Source organism: Artemia franciscana, chromosome 17, assembly GCF_032884065.1.
Source record: "Artemia franciscana chromosome 17, ASM3288406v1, whole genome shotgun sequence".
NCBI classification, from domain to species: domain Eukaryota; kingdom Metazoa; phylum Arthropoda; class Branchiopoda; order Anostraca; family Artemiidae; genus Artemia; species Artemia franciscana.
Genome location: NC_088879.1, coordinates 5,992,829 through 6,015,924, shown reverse-complemented (window position 1 = coordinate 6,015,924; position 23,096 = coordinate 5,992,829). Strand labels below are relative to the sequence as shown.

General features: G+C 34.0%; 1 protein-coding gene across 1 annotated transcript in view; it reads left to right on the top strand.

Annotated features, from left to right (window-relative positions):
• The window catches only part of LOC136037741 (ubiquitin carboxyl-terminal hydrolase calypso-like), a 94,475-nt gene that overhangs the window by 1,886 nt on the left and 69,493 nt on the right, over positions 1–23,096 (top strand). The window contains exons 2-3 of the mRNA XM_065720520.1: positions 14,058–14,275; positions 20,308–20,433. Coding sequence (XP_065576592.1) covers positions 14,058–14,275; positions 20,308–20,433 — 344 coding nt within the window. The remainder of the gene's footprint in view (positions 1–14,057; positions 14,276–20,307; positions 20,434–23,096) is intronic.

Below are 23,096 nucleotides of genomic sequence, written 5' to 3'. Positions count from 1 at the left end.
AAAAAAATGGAGGGCACCTAGGCCCCCTCCCATGCTCATTTTCCCAAAATTCACTGGATCAAAATTCTGAGATAGCCATTTTATTCATCATAGTTGAAAGACTTAATAACCCTATCTTTGGGGACAACTTACTCCCTGGCAGTCCCAATGGGAGGGGTTGCAAGTTATAAACTTTGACCTGTGTTTACATATAGTAATTGTTACTGGGAAGTGTACAGACGTTTTTTGGGGGATTTTTTTTGGTTTGGGAGGGAGAGTTGAGGTGGGGGGGGGGTACTTGGGAGGATCTTTCCATGGAAAAACTTCTCATGGGGGAAGAGACCTTCAATGATTGGGGCACAGGATTTTTCAGCATTATTTAAAAAAATAAGTATGAAAAGTTTTTTTCTACTGAAAGTGAGGAGCAGCATTAAAACTTAAAACAAGCAGAAATTATTGTGCATATGAGGGGTTTACCTCCTTGTAATACCTTGCTCTTTATGCTAAAGTATTTTTAGTAATTTCAACTATTTATTCTATGGCCTTTGTGATTCAAGGGTCATTCTTAAAGAATTGGGACATAATTTAAGCTTTAGTGTAAAGAGCAAGGTATCAACAAGGGGTGAACTCCCTCATATACACAATAAATACATACAAATATAGAAGTTTGTTACATAAGTTAATTTGTAAATTATGTCTATTTTTTACTAATGAAAATGTTTGTAAAAAAAATTAAAAGTTCTAGTTGCCTTTTTAAGTAATCAAAAAATTGGAGGGCAACTAGGCTTCCTCCGTCTCTTCTTTTTTCTCAAAATCTTCCAATTAAAACTATAAGAAAGCCATTTAACCAAAAAAAAAAAATAATATGCAAATTTAGTTTTAATTATTTATGTGCAGAGAGCCAAGATCAAAACATGCATTAATTAAAAAACGTTCAGAAATTAAATAAAAAACAAGTTTTTTTTAAATGAAAGTAAGGAGCAACATTAAATCTTAAAATGAACAGAAATTACTCTGTATATGAAAGGGGCTTTTCCTCCTCAAAGCCCCGCTCTTTACACTAAGGTTTTTTACTGTTTTTAGAAGTAGAGTTAAGAGAAAGAGTCAAACTTTAGCATAAAGAGCAGGGCATTGAGGAGGAAAACTCCATATTTCATATATGGAGTAATTTCAGTTTGTTTTAAGTTTTAAAATTGCTCCTTACTTTCATTTAAAAAAACTTGTTTTTTTTATTTAATAACTTTAACAAAATGGATTTTATGATGAAATTGAAGTTTGCAACCAATGTTTTAACCCTTTTTATACCAAAAAAACATAGAAAGAAATTACCATTTTCAAGGGTGCAAAAAAGGCTTACAACTGAATTTGCAAAAAAAGCAATTATTATATTTTTAAAATGCATCAAGTGGTATATTCACTTTATATGTGAATATAAAGTATCCCCCCCTATCCCATCTGGAATGTTTTGTGACTAGAGGACATTCCAAGAAAATCCTCAAGAATCACTCCTCAATCCAAGAAAGAAGCCATTTCTTCAGCCAGTGAGTAACAAACTTGTCAAATCAATTCTCTGAAAATACGTGGCTGCTGGTTCAATCTGTGCATCCAAGCAAAATCTCAATAAAGAATGGCTACAGCAGGAGTTCTTGTACAACTGAGATTCTATTGAGTCATCAACCCAAATGTAGCTGGCAACTGCATCAAACAGCCTACAGAAGTCATCATGGAACATTACAAGGATAGAAAATGCTTTGAGTTTTTTTAAGCTGCAATTTAAGGTAAAGCAAACTTAAGGTGTAACCTTAAGGTGCAACTTAAGGTAAAGCAAAGATAATTTGAAGCTGCAATATAAGGTAAAGTAAACTTAAGGTGCAACTTAAGGTAAAGCAAAGATAATTTGAAGCTGCAGTTTAAGGTAAAGGAAACTAAGCTTGCCTACATTAAAACATTCAAAATGCTTTTTTAGGCTTTACAATTTCTAAATATGCTTTGCTACAGTTTACCCTCTGTCCCTCTAACTTGAAAATATATATCCTAAATTATGTATTCTATGCCTGTGTTGCAATTGCCTCAATCTTTTTTTCTGAAGCTTTTTCACCATTTGCTGTTAAGCATACAAGAAAAAGAGTGTTGTTGATATATTTGTAAATAGGCTAGGATGAGTAGCTTATGTTTAATTTGGGGTATACCTATATGTTTACTCATTAGGGAGAGGGTAAAGTGAAGGAAAATGTATTTAATAATGATATATGCCTAAGTAAAAAGGCTATTTTAAAGTGGTCTAATGTAGTTGCCATAATTTTGTAGTATTTCCTTATGGATTTAATAGCATTATAAACAAAAAACTTTTAATCATTTTGAACTTTTCTATTTGCTTGATTGTCCATATGTTATGCTTTGCTTGATTATGCTTATATTTTGCTTTGTTCTAGATGCTTGGGTTTTGAATAAATTTAAAAAAAAAAAAAACTTTACATGGTGTTAGAAGTCATGAATATCATATACCTTTCCTGATGAGTCTGAGAAAGTAGCAAATGCCTACTTCCTAATCTGGATGGGCATACAAGTTAGAGAGATTTTCAGCAGAAGCTGAAAAGACAAAACTATGATCTACCTCAAGAGATTCAAAGACTACCAAAATTAGAGTATCCCTAAAATAGAATAAAGTATTCTGCCCCTGTATATTGTGCCTACAAAAGCAAGATCTGAAGGATTTCTTTCCCCAAAGTAGAATAAAGTATTTGCCATTATATTTTACAAATGCAAGACCAGTAGGATTCCTACATCCAAAATAGAATAAAGTATTCTGTCTCTATACATTACAAAAGCACAACATTCCTAGAATGCTGACAAATATATAAGAGAGCTTAAGATCCTAGTTAAACAATAGGAATATGCAAGTGACTGTGAGATGGTCAGAGACAAGATAGTATATAGAAACAAATCCTAAACTACTTGCAATTGGTGACAGCCTCACACTAGCCCAAATTGTCACCATATGCAGAGCTTACAAGTCAACCAAAGAACAGGTTAAGACCTCTGTGCAAAAGGAAATAAAAAATGAATTAGATGCTTAGAAAAAAAGTATATTCCACACCCAACAGAAGAAAACACAGTGCTATTTGTGTGGTGTAAACTACTTGCCTGAGCATTTATGCCATGCAAAAAGAAAATCTGGCTTGAAAGGGGTGTCTAAAAAGGACAGGGGAGAAGGGGACATGACCCTTCAAGCTGTATCAGCTTAATACATTTTGCCATTCCTGAGATGTTGCTGATGTGCCTTTTTGACAACAAGTATGCACATACTGTGGTTTGATTTAGTTCAATAAATAGCTGTTCTTAAGATATTGCAGGTGCCCCCTTTTGGTAGCCTGGATAAACATAGTGTCTTTTGTGACAGTTCAGCATCCCCCTCAACTTTCTCTGAAGTTTCATCTTTACATTTTTGGTCTTATTGGTGATCCAGGATCAAACATTACCCCTTTCCTAGTAATAAATCCTGTATGTAAACAATCAGTATATGGCATAATTCACAGCCCTTCCCCTAAGGGCAAGGTTTGCCCTTGGGAATCCTCACAGTCATAGTTATTTGACCCTCTGACTGTTTTGAAGAAAATGGTATTTTTTTTTCACAATTTGATCTGTGTTGGAAAGTGGGCGCCTAAAAAGGACAAGGTTACAGGTTGCCCTCTGATTAGAACTAGTATTAGTTTCAATTAGTTTTAGTTGCAAGTAATCTTGTTTGCAATTAATTTTAGTTGCAGTCACAGGAGTAGTTACCCTGAAAGTTTTAAGTTGATAACCCTTAGCCATTCCTAATGTATTGAAGTTATGCCTCTTTGATAGCCTGGATGCTTATAGTGTCTTTTGATTTGGTTCAACATATCCCTCAACATTCTTTGAAGTTTCACCTCAGTACCCTTAGCCTTTTTGGATATGCCAATGATCAAAGATTCACCCCTTTCTATATAGCAAATCCTGAACATAAACAATGGAAAAAATGCATAATTTACAATCCTTGCCCTTGTGGCTCTGTGGGGCATGACATCCTTGGAGACATAATAATTAGAGTTGGCATTTTCAAGATTCTTAATCAGTGTGTGTGGGTGGGGGGATTTAAAAAGGACAGGAGTTTTTGAATGCCTTTAGACAACCAGCATGCACAAAGTGTGTTTGATTTTGTTTGACATCCCCCTCATCATTTTGTGAAAGTTTCACCTTAACAACCTAAGTCTTTCTTGAAACCTAGGGTTGAACATGCCCCCTTTCCCCAATTACAAGCTTCATTTGCAAACAAATTGAAACTTGCATAACTTTTATCCTTTCCCCCAGGGGCTTTTGGGGATTGGGTCATCCCCAGTGGCATAGTTAGTTGACATTTCGGTTATTTTGAAGAAAATGGCTATTTTAAGATTTGACCATGATGTATTTTGGGAAGGGCTGCTAAAAAGAGCATGAGAAGGAAATCTGGTTGCTTTCCAATCTCTTTTAACCCTTAAAAGGGCAAAAGGATTTTGAATTCCATTCAAATGAGTCCAACTTATACCCTCCAAAGTTTCTACAACCGTACCTTCCATATGAAGTGACTCTCCAAAAAAACAACAACAAAAAACAATGCATTGAAAACTTATGGCTCTTAGCTATTGGCAACATGTAGTACATTGCCTCCAATTCCCATGACCACCTATAAATCTTCTCTTACACAAACAGTTACTCCTCTCCTGTAGTATTGGCCTTTTAAGTCAAAAATCACTCATATCCATCAATATCAATGAAAGACATATTAAGAGACATATTGCAGAGGGGTTTGTCCCCTCTGCAATGCCTCACTCTTTACGCTAAAGCTTTTAATTGTTTTAAAAAGCAGAATTGTGGCAAAGAATCAAGTTTTTAATTGTTTTAAAAAGTAGAATTGTGACAAAGAATCAAACTTTAGCGTAAAGAGCGAGGGATTGCAGAGGGGACAAACCATTTTATATACGGAGTAATTTCTGTTCGTTTTAAGTATTAATGTCGCTCCTTATTTCAGCTAAAAAAATTAGTTTTTTTTAATTTAATTTCTGAACGTTTTTGAATTAATGCATGTTTGGTTTTGGCTCTCCACACATAAATTATTAAAATGAAATTTGTATATTAATTTTTTTTTTTTTGGCTAAATGGCTTTCTCTTAGTTTTGATCAGACGATTTTGAGAAATAAGGGGTGGAGAAGGAGGCCTAGTTGCCCTCCAATTTTTCGGTTGTTTAAAAAGGCAACTAGAACTTTTAATTTTTAACGAACGTTTTTATTAGTAAAAATTATACGTAACTTATAATTTAGCAACTTACATAACAAACTTTCATAATCTTATATTTTTATTATGTATACAAGGGGGTTTGTATCCTCGTTAATACCTCGCTCTTTACACTAAATCTTAAGTTTTGTCCCAATTCTTTAAGAATGACCCCTGAATCAGAAAGGCCGTAGAATAAATAGTTGAAATTACTAAAAATACTTTAGCATAAAGAGCAAGGTATTTATCTCCTCCTAAATACCTCGCTCTTTATGCTAAAGTATTTTTAGAACCCCTCATATGCGTTATAATCTCTGTTCGTTTTAAGTTTCAATGCTACTCCTTCCTTTCATTTGAAAAAACTTTTTCATGTTTATTTTTCATTGTTTTCTTATAGTAATGCTAGAAAATCATGCGCCCTTTCCCTTGGATTTTTTTCCCCCATGACAGATTCCTCCAAGGAAAGATCCTCCAACATAGCCCCCTCCCCTCAGCCCCACCCCCCAAACAAAATAAAATTCCCCTGAAAACGTCTGTACACTTCCCAATAACCATTACTATATGTAAACACTGGTCAAAGTTTGTAACTTGCAGCCCCTCCCCCAGGGATTGTGGGGGAGTAAATCATCCCCAAATACATAGTTATTATGGTTTTCGACTATGCTGAACAAAATGGCTATCTCAAAATTTTGATCCGTTGACATTGGGAAAAAATGAGCGTGGGAGGGGGCCTAGATGCCCTCCAATTTTTTTGGTCACTTAAAAAGGGCACTAGAACTTTTCATTTTCGTTAGAATGAGCCCTCTTGCGACATTCTAGGACCACTTGGTCGATACGATGACCCCTGGGGAAAAAAAAACAAAACAAAAAACAAACAAATAAACACGCACCCGTGATTTTCTTCTGGCAAAAAATACAAAATTCCACATTTTTGTAGATAGGAGCTTGAAACTTCTACAGTAGGGTTCTCTGATACGCTGAATCTGATGGTGTGATTTTCGTTAAGATTATTTGACTTTTAGGGGGTGTTTCCCCCTATTTTCTTAAATAAGGCAAATTTTCTCAGGCTCGTAACTTTTGATGGGTAAGACTAAACTTGATGAAACTTATATATTTAAAATCAGCATTAAAATGCGATTCTTTTGGTGTAGCTATTGATATCAAAATTCAATTTTTTAGAGTTTTGGTTACTATTGAGCCGGGTCACTCCTTACTACAGTTCATTACCACAAACTGTTTGATATCTCCTTTAAATTCGAGTTACTTTCTAGCTGTGGCTGATATGGTTTTGAATTCATGAACTTTGGAATGAATAGGGTGTGTGTCTCAAGATTGGGAAGAAAGCCTTGATATTTCTAAGCATCTGGCTTTTTAGATTATAAGTAAAGTTAGGTTACTCCAAGAGATCCTTTTGTCATTTCTTTTGCGGGGATAGCAAATGCAATAATGTTAAGTCTATGCTCCCCTATTTTATGGCTTTCTTTTAAGAGAGATGGGCTATATTCTTCATGGGCAGCTTCAAGTGCAGTCTTGGGCGGGGAGATCTTAGAGGTAGTAGTATTTAGAACAAGATAATTATCAAGCACAGCTGTATCTTTCCACCCCAAAGTGTGAGATCATTGACTATTTTTAGCTTGTCATCAACATCCTTAGTTATGTTGTTCCACCCTGCTTAAACCATTTTTAGCTGTAGTGGTAATAGTCTTCTCAAGATCTTTAACTGAGACCAAAACTTTCTTTAACTTTTATTAATTGAGATGGGGGAATTTTCTGACAATTGCTTGACATTTTGTGCAGGATCTGAGCTGCTGATTGTCTGCTGTATTCGTGAGGGGTATTTCTGTTCATATCCAAGTTGCTGATATTTTAGTTAGTATACTATTTTCAGGAACTTAATTCGAAATGCAATCTGTGTATAGCCATACATTGCAAGAATTGTGTAACTTTGCAGCTAATTATCATCTAAGCCTGTATTGTAGGCTGTACAGGAGCAAGAGTCTAGAGTGAGCTCTTTTCTGACAACTTAGGGATTTTAAAACCAGATAGAGGGGTATCACAGCACTGCAAGCTGTGAACAGCAGAAAGAAACCACAAGTGCTATTGGCTGCTGCCAATTTGACAACTTGTGGGAGGTATAGGTATCTAGGTTTCTTTTCTCCAGCATTTTAAGGTCAACGTCTGGCAGGTGCAAATACAGCTATTCTTGTCCACTTCTGCTTCTTTCTGCACAAGTTGCACAGCAGCTTGTCCTGCTTCACAGCAGGCTAATATAAATTAGATTGACTGTTACAACTGCGGTTCCATATTCTTTTTAAAATAGAACACCTCTTAATTAACTTCTTTAATACATTGAAGAATGAAGTTCTTGTTTTTGGTAAACCTATAGGTAATGTTGACTGCATAAAAGCTAAAAAGTCAGAATGTTCACTTATCTACTTGCATTAAATACTTCAGGCTTCTAATAGGAGATAGAGTGAAATTGACAAGAGTCCCTCTTATCACACATCTAATTAAGAAACTTAGAAATGCATTTGGCATGCTCGTCTGTTCTAAAGACTTCTATATGCGTATTCTTGCCCTTGTGTACAATGCTTTTGCCATGCCTGATATCCTTGCATTGACTTCATTTTTGAATATGTTTACAACTACTGATAAAAAATTCCAGTCTGTATGGGTTTTTTGTGAAGTTTTTCTTATATACACCCAAATGGGCTAGAAACAAATGTTTAATTTTAATTTGTGGATTAACTGAGCACTACTACCAGCAGATGAGTTTGGGGTTTGTTTTTTTACTTAAGATGGATAAGTCAAATAGCATCCATCCTGCTATGTGCCAGTAGATTATTTGTTACCTAAAATAGCACTTGCCAGCAATTAGGACAAGTCCTTTGAACGCTGGTCAATGACGATGGTGACTCGACTCGTTAAGTGCATCCTGTACTGTGAGCCAAGGTTCCCTGTACCAGTCTTTTCAACTGCAGACTGGGAGGTTTCAACACACACTTCGAGGCTTTAACTTGTTTGTTATTTTTTGTGTCTTACTTGTCATCTTTTGAGTTAGGTTAAACGAAATAGCGTTTTTTGTATTGCAAGAGCACCACGTCGGTTTTTTTTTTTTTTTTTTTTTTTTTTTTTTTTTTTTTTTTTTTGAGCACCCTGATTTCAGCCTATTCCTAGAAAATGGTAAGGGTCTCTGCGGTTTTTGCGGACATTGTGGACCTTAGGCTGGATTGATGAATATGACTTTGCATTTTGGAAAGCTGCTTAGAACACTTACCTGTGGCCAAAAACCATGGTTTTTGCTTGCCTTTGAGCCAGAGCCTATAGTGTGTTAAGTGAAGTGGAGTTTTATAGCCTATGTCAGAGTGTCAGAGAGAACTATCTGAATTTATGCAGTCAAGCTTTCGTTTTATCAAACCATGTTTTGGCTTTTGAGTGGAAAGCTCTGTTCTAGCAGGCAAGCAGGCAGGCATCAGTTTCAAATTGAAGATGAACTAAAATCTATAAGTGTTAAATATATGCGATAGTTACCCGGTCCCACAGCCAACAAATCTTCTTTGAATGATAAATAGAAAAATTTACAGAAACAAAAAAGAGGCATTTTCCCACGGGTATGAAAGTGCTGCCACCTATTGTTTCTACCCATTTCTATTCGTGATTTCAGCTTAGTTTATCATTCGGTTTTTTGCACTTGGGATTGCAGTAGAGAAATGGTATCAAATGTGCATCTTAAACTTTGAAAGTTCTTTCATTGCTTAAGAAATTAGAGTTTATTCTTGGCTCCTATCAAGTCATGATGTCAGGAACTTGACCTACGGCAAAAAAGTCAACTTTTGAACTAAGACAGATATATTTTTATTATAGATGGCAGTTGATATCTCTTGATGAGCTGATCAAAGTATATATCATCCATTTTTCGGAAAAAAAATTCCTTCATGAGATATACCAGTTTGAAAGTTTGAAGGGATTGACAACTTCAGTATTAAAGTACAAACTAAAAACAAAAATAGGCCGATACCAATCGTGAGACATATAGGGGAGTTTTAAGCAACAGTTGGCTGTTAGCTCATAATCATCTTGGGCAATGAGGGGTTCACAATTTTTGCTAGTTTGTGTACCTATTGTTTGTTTGTTTTCGGTGAAATTGATGTCATCAATTTTACAGAACTTGTAAGTAAGAATCGGTTCACTTTGGGCTAGAAATTTGTGCAAATTGGCGCGCGTTGTATTTTTACTCTACAAACTCACATATAACTTTATGATGCAGGTGTCTATAGTATTTATTTAAGATCCCTACAGATTAACAACTTCAGCATTTAATTGAAGCTAGGAAATAAAACCAAAGTGTTGCTCTTGCAACACATTACTCGGCGAAGCCGAACAAAGGCTGCTGCAACACCACACGTTGCCCATGCAACATAGATCTAGTCTTTTTTATGTTTGTCCTATTTTTTTCTTGTCTTTTTGTTCACTTTTTTAGTCCATTTATGAAACCCTTGTGTGTTCTTTTAAATAATAGAGGTATTGATTGACAAGTGTACCTTAATACTAACACAAAAAGCTAATAGAATATTCAAAACATATGCAGATTGTATACAAACTATATGCCAGTACCCTAGATGATTAAGAAAGCCCCTTTAAAAATTAGACGTGAATAGTCATTATGGCAGCACAATCATATCCAATTGGTCTGTAGATCAACTGCCAAAACGCCAAAGTTATGCCCATTGAGCCTGGCAAGTCCCTGTCTACCATAATGGAAGTCAACATCAGCAGTAACCCAATAGATGTAGTTGAAGACTTCACTTAAATGGGACCATAATTTGAAAACATCGTAGCTCTAGTCACAGGCACAGTCAATTGGAAAGCGACCAGCCCCCTTTCATACCTCTGTTTGCTATCCTGCCTTCAAAGACATCATATCAAAATTTTGGAAACAACAAAAAAAAATGTTATAACATTGAAAAAAATGAAAATGAAAAACAGAAACTCACAATAACAACTAATATTACAGAAAAGAACCAGCATATTTAAGGTTATTTTTTAAATAAGAGATTAACAGTGTAATATATATTGATATCTATTCCTGAAATTCTTAGCAATTATCGTTATAGCAAAGTTGTAAAACAAAAAACCATTAAAATAAAATTCCAGTAAAGTAACAATGACATCATAGTTTTTAGTTTTTTTATTCTGTTTTAGTTTGATTCAGTGTATAGTTTCTGTTTGTTTTAAGTCTGACTATAGTCTGACTATAGTTGTATTTAAGTCTGACTTGTTTTAAGTCTATGTTCATTGTACCTTTAATTACTATATGACTTTATATCTGGTTGTCTTAGGCTTAATGCAGCTCTTTACTTTTCTTTGGAAATCATGTTTTGTAGGACCTTTTTTTTTCTTCTTTTTTTTTAAGGAAGAAAATATTGGTGGAAATTGATTTTCATCTAACAGTTCATGGTAACAAACTGTAGTAAGGAGCAACCCGGCTCAATAGTAACCAAAACTCTAAAAAAAACGGAATTCTGATACCAATAGTTGCATCAAAAGAATCGCATTTTAATGCTGATTTTAAATATATAAGTTTCATCAAGTTTAATCTTACCCATCAAAAGTTACGAGCCTGAGAAAATTTGCCCTATATTAGAAAATAGGGGGAAACACCCCCTAAAAGTCATAGAATCTTAACGAAAATCACACGATCAGATTCAGCGTATCAGAGATCCCTACTGTTCAAGTTCCAAGCTCCTATCTACAAAAATGTGGAATTTTGTATGTTTATTTGTTTTTTTTTCTTTTTCCCAGGGGTGATCGTATCGACCCAGTGATCCTGGTCTTAGAATTTTGCGAGAGGGCTCATTGGAACGAAAATGAAAAGTTCTAGTGCCCTTTTTAAGTGATCAAAAAAATTGGAGGGCACCTAGGCCCCCTCCCACGCTCATTTTTTCCCAAAGTCGTCGGATGAAAATTCTGAGATAGCAATTTTATTCAGCATAGTCGAAAAACCTTATAACTATGTCTTTAGAGATGACTTACTCCCCCACAGCCCCGTGGGAGGGGCTGCAAGTAGCAAATTTTGACCAGTGTTTGCATATAGTAATGGTTATTGGGAAGTGTTGATAAGTTTTCAGGGGGATTTTTTGGTTGGGAGGGGGGGGGGGTTGAGAAGAGGGGGTTATGTGGGGGAAATTTTCCACGGATGAATTTGTCATGGGGGAAAAAGATTTCCATAAAGGGGGCGTAGCATTTTCTAGCATTATTTAAAAAAACAATGAGAAAATAAATATGAAAAAGTTTTTTCAACTGGAAGTAAGGAGTAGCATTAAAACTTAAAACGAACAGAAAATATTACGTATATAAGGGGTTCACCTCCTCCTAATACCTCACTCTTTACGCTAAAGGATTTTTAGTAATTTCAACTATTTATTCTACGGCCTTTGTGATTCAGGGGACAAAATTTAAGCTTCAATGTAAAGAGTTATTGACGAGGTATTGACGAGTGGGCGAACCCTCTCATATAAAGTAATAAAAACATACGAATATAGAAGTTTGTTACGTAAGATAATTCGTAAGTTACGTATATCTTTTACTAATGAAAACGTTCGTAAAAACTAAAAGTTATAGTTGCCTTTTTAAGTACCCAAAAAATTGGAGGGCAACTGGGCCCCCTCCCCCTCCTTTTTTCTCAAAATCATTCGATCAAAACCATGGGAAAGCCATTTAGTCAAATGAATAAATATGCAAATTTCGCTTTAATTATTCATCTGCGGAGAGCCGAAATCAATACATGGATTACAAGGATTAATTAAAAAACGTTCAGAAATTAAAAAAAAACAAGTTTTTTAACTGAAAGTAAGGAGCGACATTAAAACTTAAAACGAACAGAAATTACCCCGTATTATATGAAAGGGGCTGCTCCCTCTTCAACGCCCTCCTCTTTACGCTAAAGTTTTTACTGTTTTAAAAAGTAGAGTTGAGAGAAAGAGTCAAACTTTAGTGCAAAGAGCAAGGCGTTGAAGAGGGAGCAGCCCCTTTCATATACGGGGTGATTTCTCTTCGTTTTAGGTTTTAATGTCGCTCCTTACTTTCAGTTAAAAAAAAACTTTTTTTAATTTAATTTACTAAAGAAATTGGACTGATTGTTAACTATGCTTTTAAAATCAAGTCCTTGAATTTTGGTTTGCATTTAATTTTTGATGTGATAATGAGGAAAAAAAACTGTCCAGATATTCTTTGCTCTGTTCAAACAGCAAATTACAACCATTAAAATGTATATTTTAATTTTGAAAACTTAATTATGTAAGCAGAGGTGTGAAACTTGAGCCCTAAGGGGGTTTAAAGGGGTACAGGCTCCCCTATTTGTGGTAATTTACATTCTCTTTAAGTTTGCCTTGATTTTCCCATCTACTTTTTGTTTCTTTTGTGTTTAATTTAACCATTTCTAGTAATTTCTATTCGTTTTAATATTGAATTGATTGTTCATTTTAATATCTGTTTGTTTTAGATTTCTTTTTGTCATTTATCGTTTGTTATTGTTGATTCTAAGTTTAGCTTGCTATTGGGCTTTTTTCTGGTCGTTTTAGGTTTCAATATCACTCTAATTTTTTTTCTTAACGTTTTAAATCAATTTTTGTTTGTTCTTCTATAATTTATACAGTTTCACCCTATCTTGATTTTAGGAATATCCATAAGATTTAAACGTTAGAAATTAAATGTTTAAAATTTAATGTTAGGAAATCTAATGGTTAAAGATTAAAACGTTAGATTGAACTTCGAATTTTAGACAGAATTCGGATATTAAGTCAGCTTTATGATCAATATTCCTGGATTGTAAAATTCTAAAACCATTCTGTTCAAAAGATTTGAGAGTTGATGGAAAGAATATTCAAAGGAGATGGAAATCTTTGAATAATGGTTGGTCTTGTATTAGACTGAAGCCATCCTTACCCTAGTATTGTGGGTTACTTGGAAATAAATGTGTCTTAGTCCCTCTCCCCTAGTGAAAGCTCGCGGTGGACGCCTCGGTATGGACGGTATGGTATGGACGGTATGGTGGACGCGAGGGATAATGAGCTCGATTTGTACGAGTTAAATAAGATGCAACCTGTCTCTTTTTTTGCTAAAATATTTCTGGCAAAAATTGTTGTTTGCATAATTTAGGACTCTTCGTCTTGAGACTTTTGACTCATTCACCCCAAGAAGGCACATTTTTCAAGTTTTTATTGGTTTTGAGTAAAAGGTTGATCAAAATAGTCCTCTCCCAAGTATTTAAGTTCTATACAAAGAAGTAGAGAAAAGGAGATAATAAGTAGAAGATACATCACTGTTTAGCTAAGCAGCTCTCTGATCTCTTGGAAGGTTTTCAATTGACAGTGGTCTGGCCTCTGTTGAGGATGAGTATCAACCTCTATTGTAAGAGATGGAATTCATATTTTTCAAATAGGCTCCAATAATCTCATATACAAACTACAAAAATAGCCAATGAAAATAATTTAAAGCATTGAAAAAAAATGAGAAAATATAAATATTTAAAAATCAATACAACTGAGTAAACTAAAATAAAGTAAATAATTTGGGCTTAAACAAACTAATAAACAGTTAGTGTTTTGTTTACGGCTCACTAGCTTTCAATTAAAACCCTCTATCTCATCTTTATAAGCTCTCTATCTTTGCTCATTATAGCTATATTTTATTATTTTAATTTTTAATTTGAGAATTAAAATTTTGATCTTTTAACAATTTTTTGTCTTTTTTTATAATTTTTTGGAAGTTTTCTCTGATGCTTAAAAGTCATGCGCATTAAACTTCAGGTTTATTCACACTGCTTTTGGAAGATTTTGGAGTATCAGGCGTGCAAGTAGAAGAAGTGTATGATCTACAGAGGCCATTTGACGACCATGATGCTTTTGGGTTTATTTTCCTTTTTCGATGGAAAGAAGAGCGAAGAGCTAGAAGGAAGCAAGTGGATGAAGCGGAATTATTTGTCAAAGATGAAAAGAGAGTCAATTCAATGTTCTTTGCTCATCAAGTAAGGCGCTTTCATTTACCCCATATTTGTCTGTCACATTCATTTAAAAAAATAGTTTAAATTCTTGTTTTTAGTCTCTTATTTCTTTATTTTAGTCTCTTCTTATTTCCCATTTTTATATGTTGGTCTCGTATTTATTATATCTTCAGGTTCTTACTTTAATTCTTGTTCGTTCTAAAGTGATTAAGTTTAATTTGAAAAATTGATTGACTGAAAAACATAGCAGATTTGTTTAAATTAGTATAAATTAATTTAATGTAAACATTTTCAATGTCTGATAGGGGAAGCAAGTAAATGAAGCTAAATTATTTGTTAAAGAGGAAAAGAGAGTCAATTCAATGTATTTTGCTTATCAAGTAAGGTGTTTACATTTATCACGTTTCATCTGCCACATTTACTTCTGCAAATATAGTTTACATTCTTATTTTTAGTTTCTTATTTCTTTATTTGCAAATGTAAATATTTGTTAATGTCTGAGAGGACACAAACCCTGGAGCCTCACTTTGGAACCTCCAGGACTCCAGGAACCTTTAGTCCAGAACCTCCAGTCCAACAGATTAAAATTCTTGGCTGAGTAAATTTCAGCTAGATGTAGTATTTCCACCACTCTGTGAAATGTTTTAATTTCACAATGTTTTAATGTAATTAAATTTTAATTTAATTAACACATTTAAATAACACATTTAATGTTTTAATTTCACTTGTTTTAATTTTGGATGCATGAATTCTACAATGCTACAATTTTTTTGTTTCCAACCTGCTTACAAATTTTGATGCTTTTGGCTTCTAGAGGACTTACAATATATTTACGGTTAATATATTAATATTAATAATTAATATATAATATATTATATAATATATTAATAATTAATATATTAATAATTAATATATAATATATTAATATATAATGTTAATAATATATTTACAGAGGGGAAAATTGAACGACAGTGTGTATAACCAATTTATCAAAATGGCGTGTCTGCAATATCTCGAGACTAATTTGGCGGATTGATTCAAATTTTGGGTATTTTGGAGATACATTTGACCTCTAATGTTGACTTGGAGGGCGGAGGCATGGAAAAGGGAGCTATTTTTGCGACCCATACTTTTAAAAGTTATGTGTTATGAGACCTTGTTTATCTTTAAGTATTTGCTCCAGTGAAGTTACCAGGTAAATCTCTCATGGAATTTGTTCTTACGAAAGGAATAAGGGGGGTAGGGGGCAAAAAATGTATCTCCAATTCGTCTAAATGTTTTTAAGCTATGAGCTCATGTAGGACCGTTTTTAAGCATTGAAACATGATGAATTGAAAGATAGTATGTGTACCCATGCTATCAATATAGTGTATCTGTAGTTTCTCGAAAATCGCTTGAGGATCAAGTTGTAACTCGGTAGAGGAGAGTAGGGGGGAATCGGACCTAAAGTTTTATATTTTAGAGATAAAATGGTTGGTCCTAAACCTTCTGAAATATCTGTTATCCAGAAATAGTCCTTGAAAAATCCAGTATATTCTTCTGAAAAGCTTGAAACTTGTATTCATAATTTCTTCGCTCAAAAGGACCCGTCTTCACAGACAAAGCTAAAAAAAAAAAAAAAACAATTTCGTTTCATCCTGGAAAGGGCCAAACTTGTTTGTAATCCGCCAGGACCCGTGTTATTTTGCGCAGCCCTATCAAATTGAATTACGTATGAATGTTTTTTTTTTGTCTTCATAGAAGAATGCACTTAAAGATTCTCTGCGCCCAAAAGTTAACCATAAGCATGGTAAGTACGGCCTTAACTTGGCCGCAAGTCACAGAAGAATGCACTTAAAGATTCTCTGCGCCCAAAAGTTAACCATAAGCATGGTAAGTACGGCCTTAACTTGGCCGCAAGTCACAGAAGAATGCACTTAAAGATTCTCTGCGCCCAAAAGTTAACCATAAGCATGGTAAGTACGGCCTTAACTTGGCCGCAAGTCACAGAAGGATAGACTAAAAGCTTTTCTGTGCCCAAAAACTTGGCCGGAAGCTCCATGTCTGGTCAACTTGGAAATTCAATTCTTAATTCTGGTGTTAGATACCTATGAAGAAAAAATCGAATATGTGTTTGGCTGCATCGATTCGTCACGCACTAAAATCAGCCCAAAATTCGGTTAGAATTCCTCAGACCCAAGCAACATAATTCTAGTGGTAGTTGGAAATCTCTTGCTAATTGGCCAGTAAATTGATTTGCAAATTGATTAGTTTTAAAAATTTATTTGCCAATAAAGTGACAAATTAATTAGCTATCCAATTATTTATAGGATGTTATCTTCGTGTAAAAATAATATAGTATAGCTTATGATTAAAGTGTTGGCGGATGACAACGCTCTTATGGCTAATACCGAGCCGAACTTACAAAATCTCCGAAATTTATTTCACGAGTACGTAAAATCAAGGATCTAGAAACAAATATAAGTAAAATTCAGTTAATGACATATAGGAACACATTTAAATTATATATCCATCCGTGTAACAGAGATAGCCGTCCTAGCCGAGTAGTTAACGTGTTAAACTTGAGACCCTTTGTCCGTGAGAAATCTAGGGAAGGTAAACAGGAAGGGTGTGCAAAAGCACAGGATGACTAGTCTCCAACTCCCCCCCCCCATTGCACATCCTGGCTGTAACGGAGTTCAGCACCGCCGGTAGGGATTGTAAAATCCCTACCTTAACACATTTAATCCCTAATTTAAAACACATAATTTAAAATCCCTAATTTAAAACACATTTAAATTGTATATCCATCCGTGTAACAGAGATAGCCGTCCTAGCCGAGTAGTTAACGCGTTAAACTTGAGACCCTTTGTCTGTGAGAAATCAGCCGTATTTTTTAGCTTTTACCTTTACATATAAAATTTTTGAATATTTTAGGTTAGTTTTTATGTAAGCTTATTTGTGTTAAGGCGTTCATTTATCTATTATTTGTCGCTATTTTGTCTTCTTCCACGGCTAAATGTCTAATATTTCAAATAAGAGCTTAAAAAATAACTTCCACGTTATGTTCTCGTTATTTTCGTTCGTTTGAATTACGTGACTCTAGTTCAGGAGTGTTACATTGAGGTCAGTGAAAAAAAAAATGGTCATTCATAGATATTGATGTCTTTACCATTTCGTTTGACTATATGCTGATTGGTATTACTGCATTTCTACTAGCCAGACAAATACTAGTTTTAAAACATATTCAGCCCTAGAGCATGTAAACAAGAATTATGGGGGAATATGGGGTGGTTTATAATGCTAAGACTTTTAGGATGAGGAAGCGGGCTCGAGATTTCCCAAAATAGCTGAGAGTTTATCAAGCGAATGACTTAGGATCAGAAGGGATTAAAGTCGTCAAAAATTTTCTCACAATGCTCTTTTCTCCTTGTGCTGATACGACACAAGTTCGAGGATTAAACTTCACCCAAGTCAATGGGAGGGAAGGGTGCTAAATTTAAATCGAGTGTTTTTAGAATCTGAAAAATTGATTGTCTAGTTCTGCTGTTTTATGCGCAAGAATAGCAAAGTGAATAAACAGGAACCCGAAACAAACAGAAAATAAATAGGAAATAAACAAGAGAAACTGCAAAAATAATTAGAAAGGAAGCAATAAATCAACAAAACTGTAAGCTTCTATTTAGAGAGTATACGAATTTTTACAAAATTATCAGCAATTTTGAGCAAAAAATTAGTTTGTAGAAACGTCGAATGGCTATTTCATTCGTTTTTCTTTTGACGGTGCATTATTGGATATTTGCTTCAAGTTAAACTATTTTGAATTCATTTGTTCTTTCTCGACGTCTTTGCCTTTTTGACGGAAAACTGTCAATATCCTTTTCAAGCTCTTTATTTTTGCTGAGGACAAATTAGTAGTATTTATTATAATTTGTTGTCATTTTTTTTTTCAAATAGTCTGCAATTTTTTTCGAAGGGGGGGGGGCTTCAAGTTGAGGAAAGCTTTTTGATGAAAAACTACCAATATCTTTTTCTCAGCTCCTTCTTTTTGCTTATGACAAACTAGTAGTATATATTATAATTTTGTCGTCATTTTTCAACGAGTCTACCTTTTTTTGGGGGGGGGGGGGTACAAATTGAAGCTGAGAAAAACGTTTTGACAAAAACTGTCAATATGTTTTCTCTGCTCCCTCTTTTTGTTGCTCAAAAGCTAGTAGTAGCGGAGGAGGGGGCCTAGTTGCCGTCCAATTTTTTCTGTCACTTAAAAAAGGCACTAGAATTTTTTATTTTCGTTCTAATGAGTCCTCTCGCGATATTTTAGGACCACTGGATCGATACGATCACCCCTGGGGAAAAAAAAGAAAAAAAAAATAAACACTGAAACCTCTACAGAAGGTTTGTCTGGTACGTTGAATCTGATCGTGGAATTTTCGTCAAGGTTTTATTGCTTTTAGGAGGTGTTTCCCCCTTTTTTTCGGAAATATGACAAATTTTCTCAGACTTGTAACTTTTGATACGTAAGATCAAACGTGATGAAACTGATATATTTGAAATCAGAATAAAAATCTGATTCTTTTGATGTATCTATTGGTATCAAAATCTTTTAGAGGTTTGGTTACTATTGAGCCGGGGCGCTCGGTACCACGAACTGTTTGAAAAATAGCACAAACTATTGTAACAAATTATAAATCTTACTCCAGAACTTGTTAAGCATAATTTTTATTTTTCAACCTAGAAAAGATACAGTTTTTTTCGAACCTCATAATTACTTCTAGTTTATTTAAACCAATCCAGAATTATCCCATTTCAATCACTGTCTTCTTTTGAAGTATTCCATCGTATCGGAAGGGATCCAACATTGATCCATTGTTTTTGTTTTTTATTGTTAATTCGTTTTGTTGGTTCGTTTGTTCATTTGTTTATTCGTTTTGTCAACCCAACTTTTGAAAACCCTTCTCTTATCGGTAGCTCTGGTAGAGTCCTTGTATATTGCATGGTTTTGGAAGGTATCCAATATTGACCCATTTTATTTATTCGCCTATCTGAAAATTCCTTTTCTATTCGAGTGGTCGCACGCACTCGATGTATATTCTCTGTTTCGAAATGGATCCAGTACTGGCTTTTTATTTTTGTTTGTTGGAAATATCCCTTCTTTTTTGTAGCTCTCACGCAGTTCTTGTGTATTCCACCGCTTTGGGATGGATCCAGTATTGATCTATGTTTTGGGTTGTTTATGTTCGTTCATTTGAAAACCCTTTCTACTCGGTAGAACTCACGTACTCCTTGTATAATTCACTGTTTCGAAAGGTAACCAATACTGATTCATTTTTTTTTGTTTTTTTGTTTGTTTGTTTTTAAGTTAATCTGAAAACCTTTTTCTATTTGATATTCTTACGCAGTATTTTCATATTGCCCCTTTTTGAAAGGGATCCAGTATAACGCGTTTTCTTTAGTTTTTCTTTTTTTTTTAGTTAATCTGAAAACTCTTTTTTATTTGATATTCTTTCGCAGTATTTTCATATTGCACCTTATTGGAAGGGATCCAAAATAACGCGTTTTCTGTAGTTTTTTTTCGTTTATCTGAAAACTCTTTTTTATTTGATAGCTCTTGCTCACTCCCTGTATGTTTCACTGTTTCAGAATCGATCCAATACCGGTCCGTTATTTTGTTATTGTGTTTTTTTTTTGTTTTTTTTTTAGTGCCGTTTTGTATTTAGTAATTTCCATGGAATTCTTGTATATTGCTCTTTTTCAGAAGGAATCTAATACTGACCCAATATATTTTATTTTGTTAATTTCTTCTTCCTTTTATTTTGTTAATTTTTTCTTCATTTTGTTTTGTTTTATTCGTTGTTGTTTTTTCTTCTTGTTCCTTTGAAGTGATTGTGTTCTCTTTTCTAGTGTCTTTTTTTCATTAGTATATTGTTGTGCCTTATTTGCCTTTTTTTTGCTTCTGCTTCGTTTTTTCTTTCGTACAACGGGCTTTCAATAAACTATAATAACAAATAGGCTACCAGCTTTCATTTTTGGGCCGCCCATAATCTATCATGTATGTTTATTATATAAATTCATTGTAGGTTGTTCCGAATAGCTGTGCTACCCATGCTTTGCTGTCAGTACTGCTAAACTGCTCCAATGTGGACAGCGGATCTACATTGAACCGACTTAAGCAGTACACATCAGGAATGAGCCCAGAAAACAAGGTAACTGTTAGGAATAAATTTGGCTGTTAGAAAATGGACATGATAGGTCTATACAACATTCTAACACCGGTTGGTTCTGCATAATGCTAGTTCTAAAGTCTCTTGAGGTGTTCTGCCTTCTTTGCGATGATAAGTATAAGGCTGTCGGTTTTTATAATTTAAAAACAAAGTAAACGAGGGTGATTTTCAGTCTGTGGAAAATACGATGCGAAAGAAAAAACTAGATATTTTGGCAAGGACCTCCACCAAACTGTCCTCAGTTATCAGGATGCTAGGGGGTTTGAATCCCCCCCCCCGGAATTTTTTTCTGACTCGTAAAAACGTAACAAAAATTAATCTAAACAATTTGTTGATGCGTTTTTAAAAGTTTTTTTTTTAATCCCCCCTGGAAAAAATACTTTTGTAGACACCTCCGCCCGGAAAAAATTACAGATACGACCGATATACACCCTCTCCAGCAGCTGTTCCAGGATTTTCTTTAGGGGGGGGGGCGTATAATAGTTTGCTTCGATATGCTTGTGAGCAAATAAATACCCGAAATTTAAAGGGAACCTCGACAATTGTGTGTCGTAGGTAGATAGTGGAAATGGTCATAAATTTTATCTAAAATCTGTTGAGGGTTAAAGTTCTAATAAATCTATCGAAATTGAAATGGTATAAAAATATTGATACAAAAAATAGAAAGTTATAAAATCCACCCGCCAAAGATAGAAATGCATAGAAGAGTTTTAAAATGAAGGTTTTAAGTACTGGCAATAAAGCATTAACTAATCGCTGTTTCTTTTTAAAAATAGTGTTTTAATAAAAAGTGTCAACTTTGACGAAATCTCAAGAATTTACTAATCAAAATTTACTTTTCATAACAACGTAGCGTATCTTTCCAATTTTTAAAGTTCGATATATTTCACTTAAATTACAGAATTCACAATTTTATAAGAAAAATTCTATTTCTGTATTTCAACAACCGCCTTTGATTTATTACACGGTCGGTGTCGACCTCAATATTTCGATGAACGTTCATATGAACGTTTATATTTTTATAAACGTTCATTTACGTTCATAGAACGTTCATTTTTATGAACGTTTATGGCCAGTTCTGTCATTTTAGAGCTCTTCGATAGTATTTCCTCTTCTGTTCATCCTAAAATATTAGAATAAAGACCAAAATTGTCATAAAAATATGAACTCTAATAAAGATGCATGTAGGTAAGTGCTTCAGACTAAGTGAGTCGAGATATTCCTTAAAAAACAAATAATTATGTGTTTGTTATCTTTGTATTTGATAGGTATAGATTTAATGATTTAAATTCTCAGGGTTTCAAGCTGTGGAGATTTTAATTATTTTTTTTTAATCTTAAGATTTTTAGATATTGAATTCAAACGTTTAGATCTCGATATGTTTGTTGAGCACAAAAATAAAAAAAATTGAAATTTAACTCAGATTTAGCACTAAGTGAGAGAATTGTCCTGTAAAAATTTTGATCTATAATGACTAATCGTGGAAATATGATTGGATGGCATGTATCAAAATAAATATAAAATTCCTCAGCGGTATATATAGCAGTTTAGACAATTTTATGGACAAATATATGCAACCCCTATACAAAAACCTAACTATGTTTTGTGACTGGCAGGTATTGAGAAGGTGAGAAATTCTGAAGTAATATTGTAGTTGTATTCCGTTTCTGTGGTTAATTCAAGTTGTGTGAATTTCCGCTTTTTATCTACATTTTATTGGTAAATGTTTGAAAAAAAATCGATACCATTCCACTGATTCAAACTGAGAATTCAGAGTAAAGCATAAAATTGCGAATTCTCTGAGAATTCAGAGACCCGTCTATACTAGCTAGATAAAAATAAATAAACACATAATTATTTGCCTTCTTTAATAAATAATTTGTCGAAAATCTATTCATTCTTAAACGATTACTCTGACCTTTGAAGGAGTATTTCGACTCATGTTCTTAGTTTTAAGTATATACTTTTACGAACCTTCATTGAAGTTCTAAAGAGTTTGGCCTTTAAATGTTTTAAGATGAACAGACGATGTTATATGTCGTATAATGTAGAGCTTTAATTAGATGAAAATAGGCAGTAAAGCGGCCACCATTTCCTCACAAAAATCCAAAGCTTAATTAATGATTTTTGCACTTCTCATACATTTACTTTCTATTACACAAATCCCCTAAGAAACAACGATGTTGTAAAAACCCCCGCTTTGCGAAAGAAGCAAACCCAAAAAACTAAAACAGACAGCCAAAAAATGTAATGATATCAATTTCTTCGCCTCAGTGCCATAACAAGACTCGAAAACAGATTTTTGATAGTAAAAAGAAGTAAATATTTTGCTTTTCAGTCCCGTTGTGACAGCACAATCCTGAAATATCATTTCGACAGCCCAAAGAAGTTAGGATTTTAAATTTCCCCTCCTTGTTTGTACGAAATGAAGATTTTCGCCTCCCAGTTGACTTTTGTGGTAATACGGACAAATTCCCCTGATAAGCCTAAATTTAATTAAATACTTTTTGGCGGTATGTGTCATTAGTAAAATGTAACAGAGACCGGACAAAGTAAATAAAACCTTGTTTCAAACTTGTTTGAAAAAAGGAACAGTCTTCATAATTAAAAACTTATCAGCTATTGAAAACCAATTAAGAAAAAGT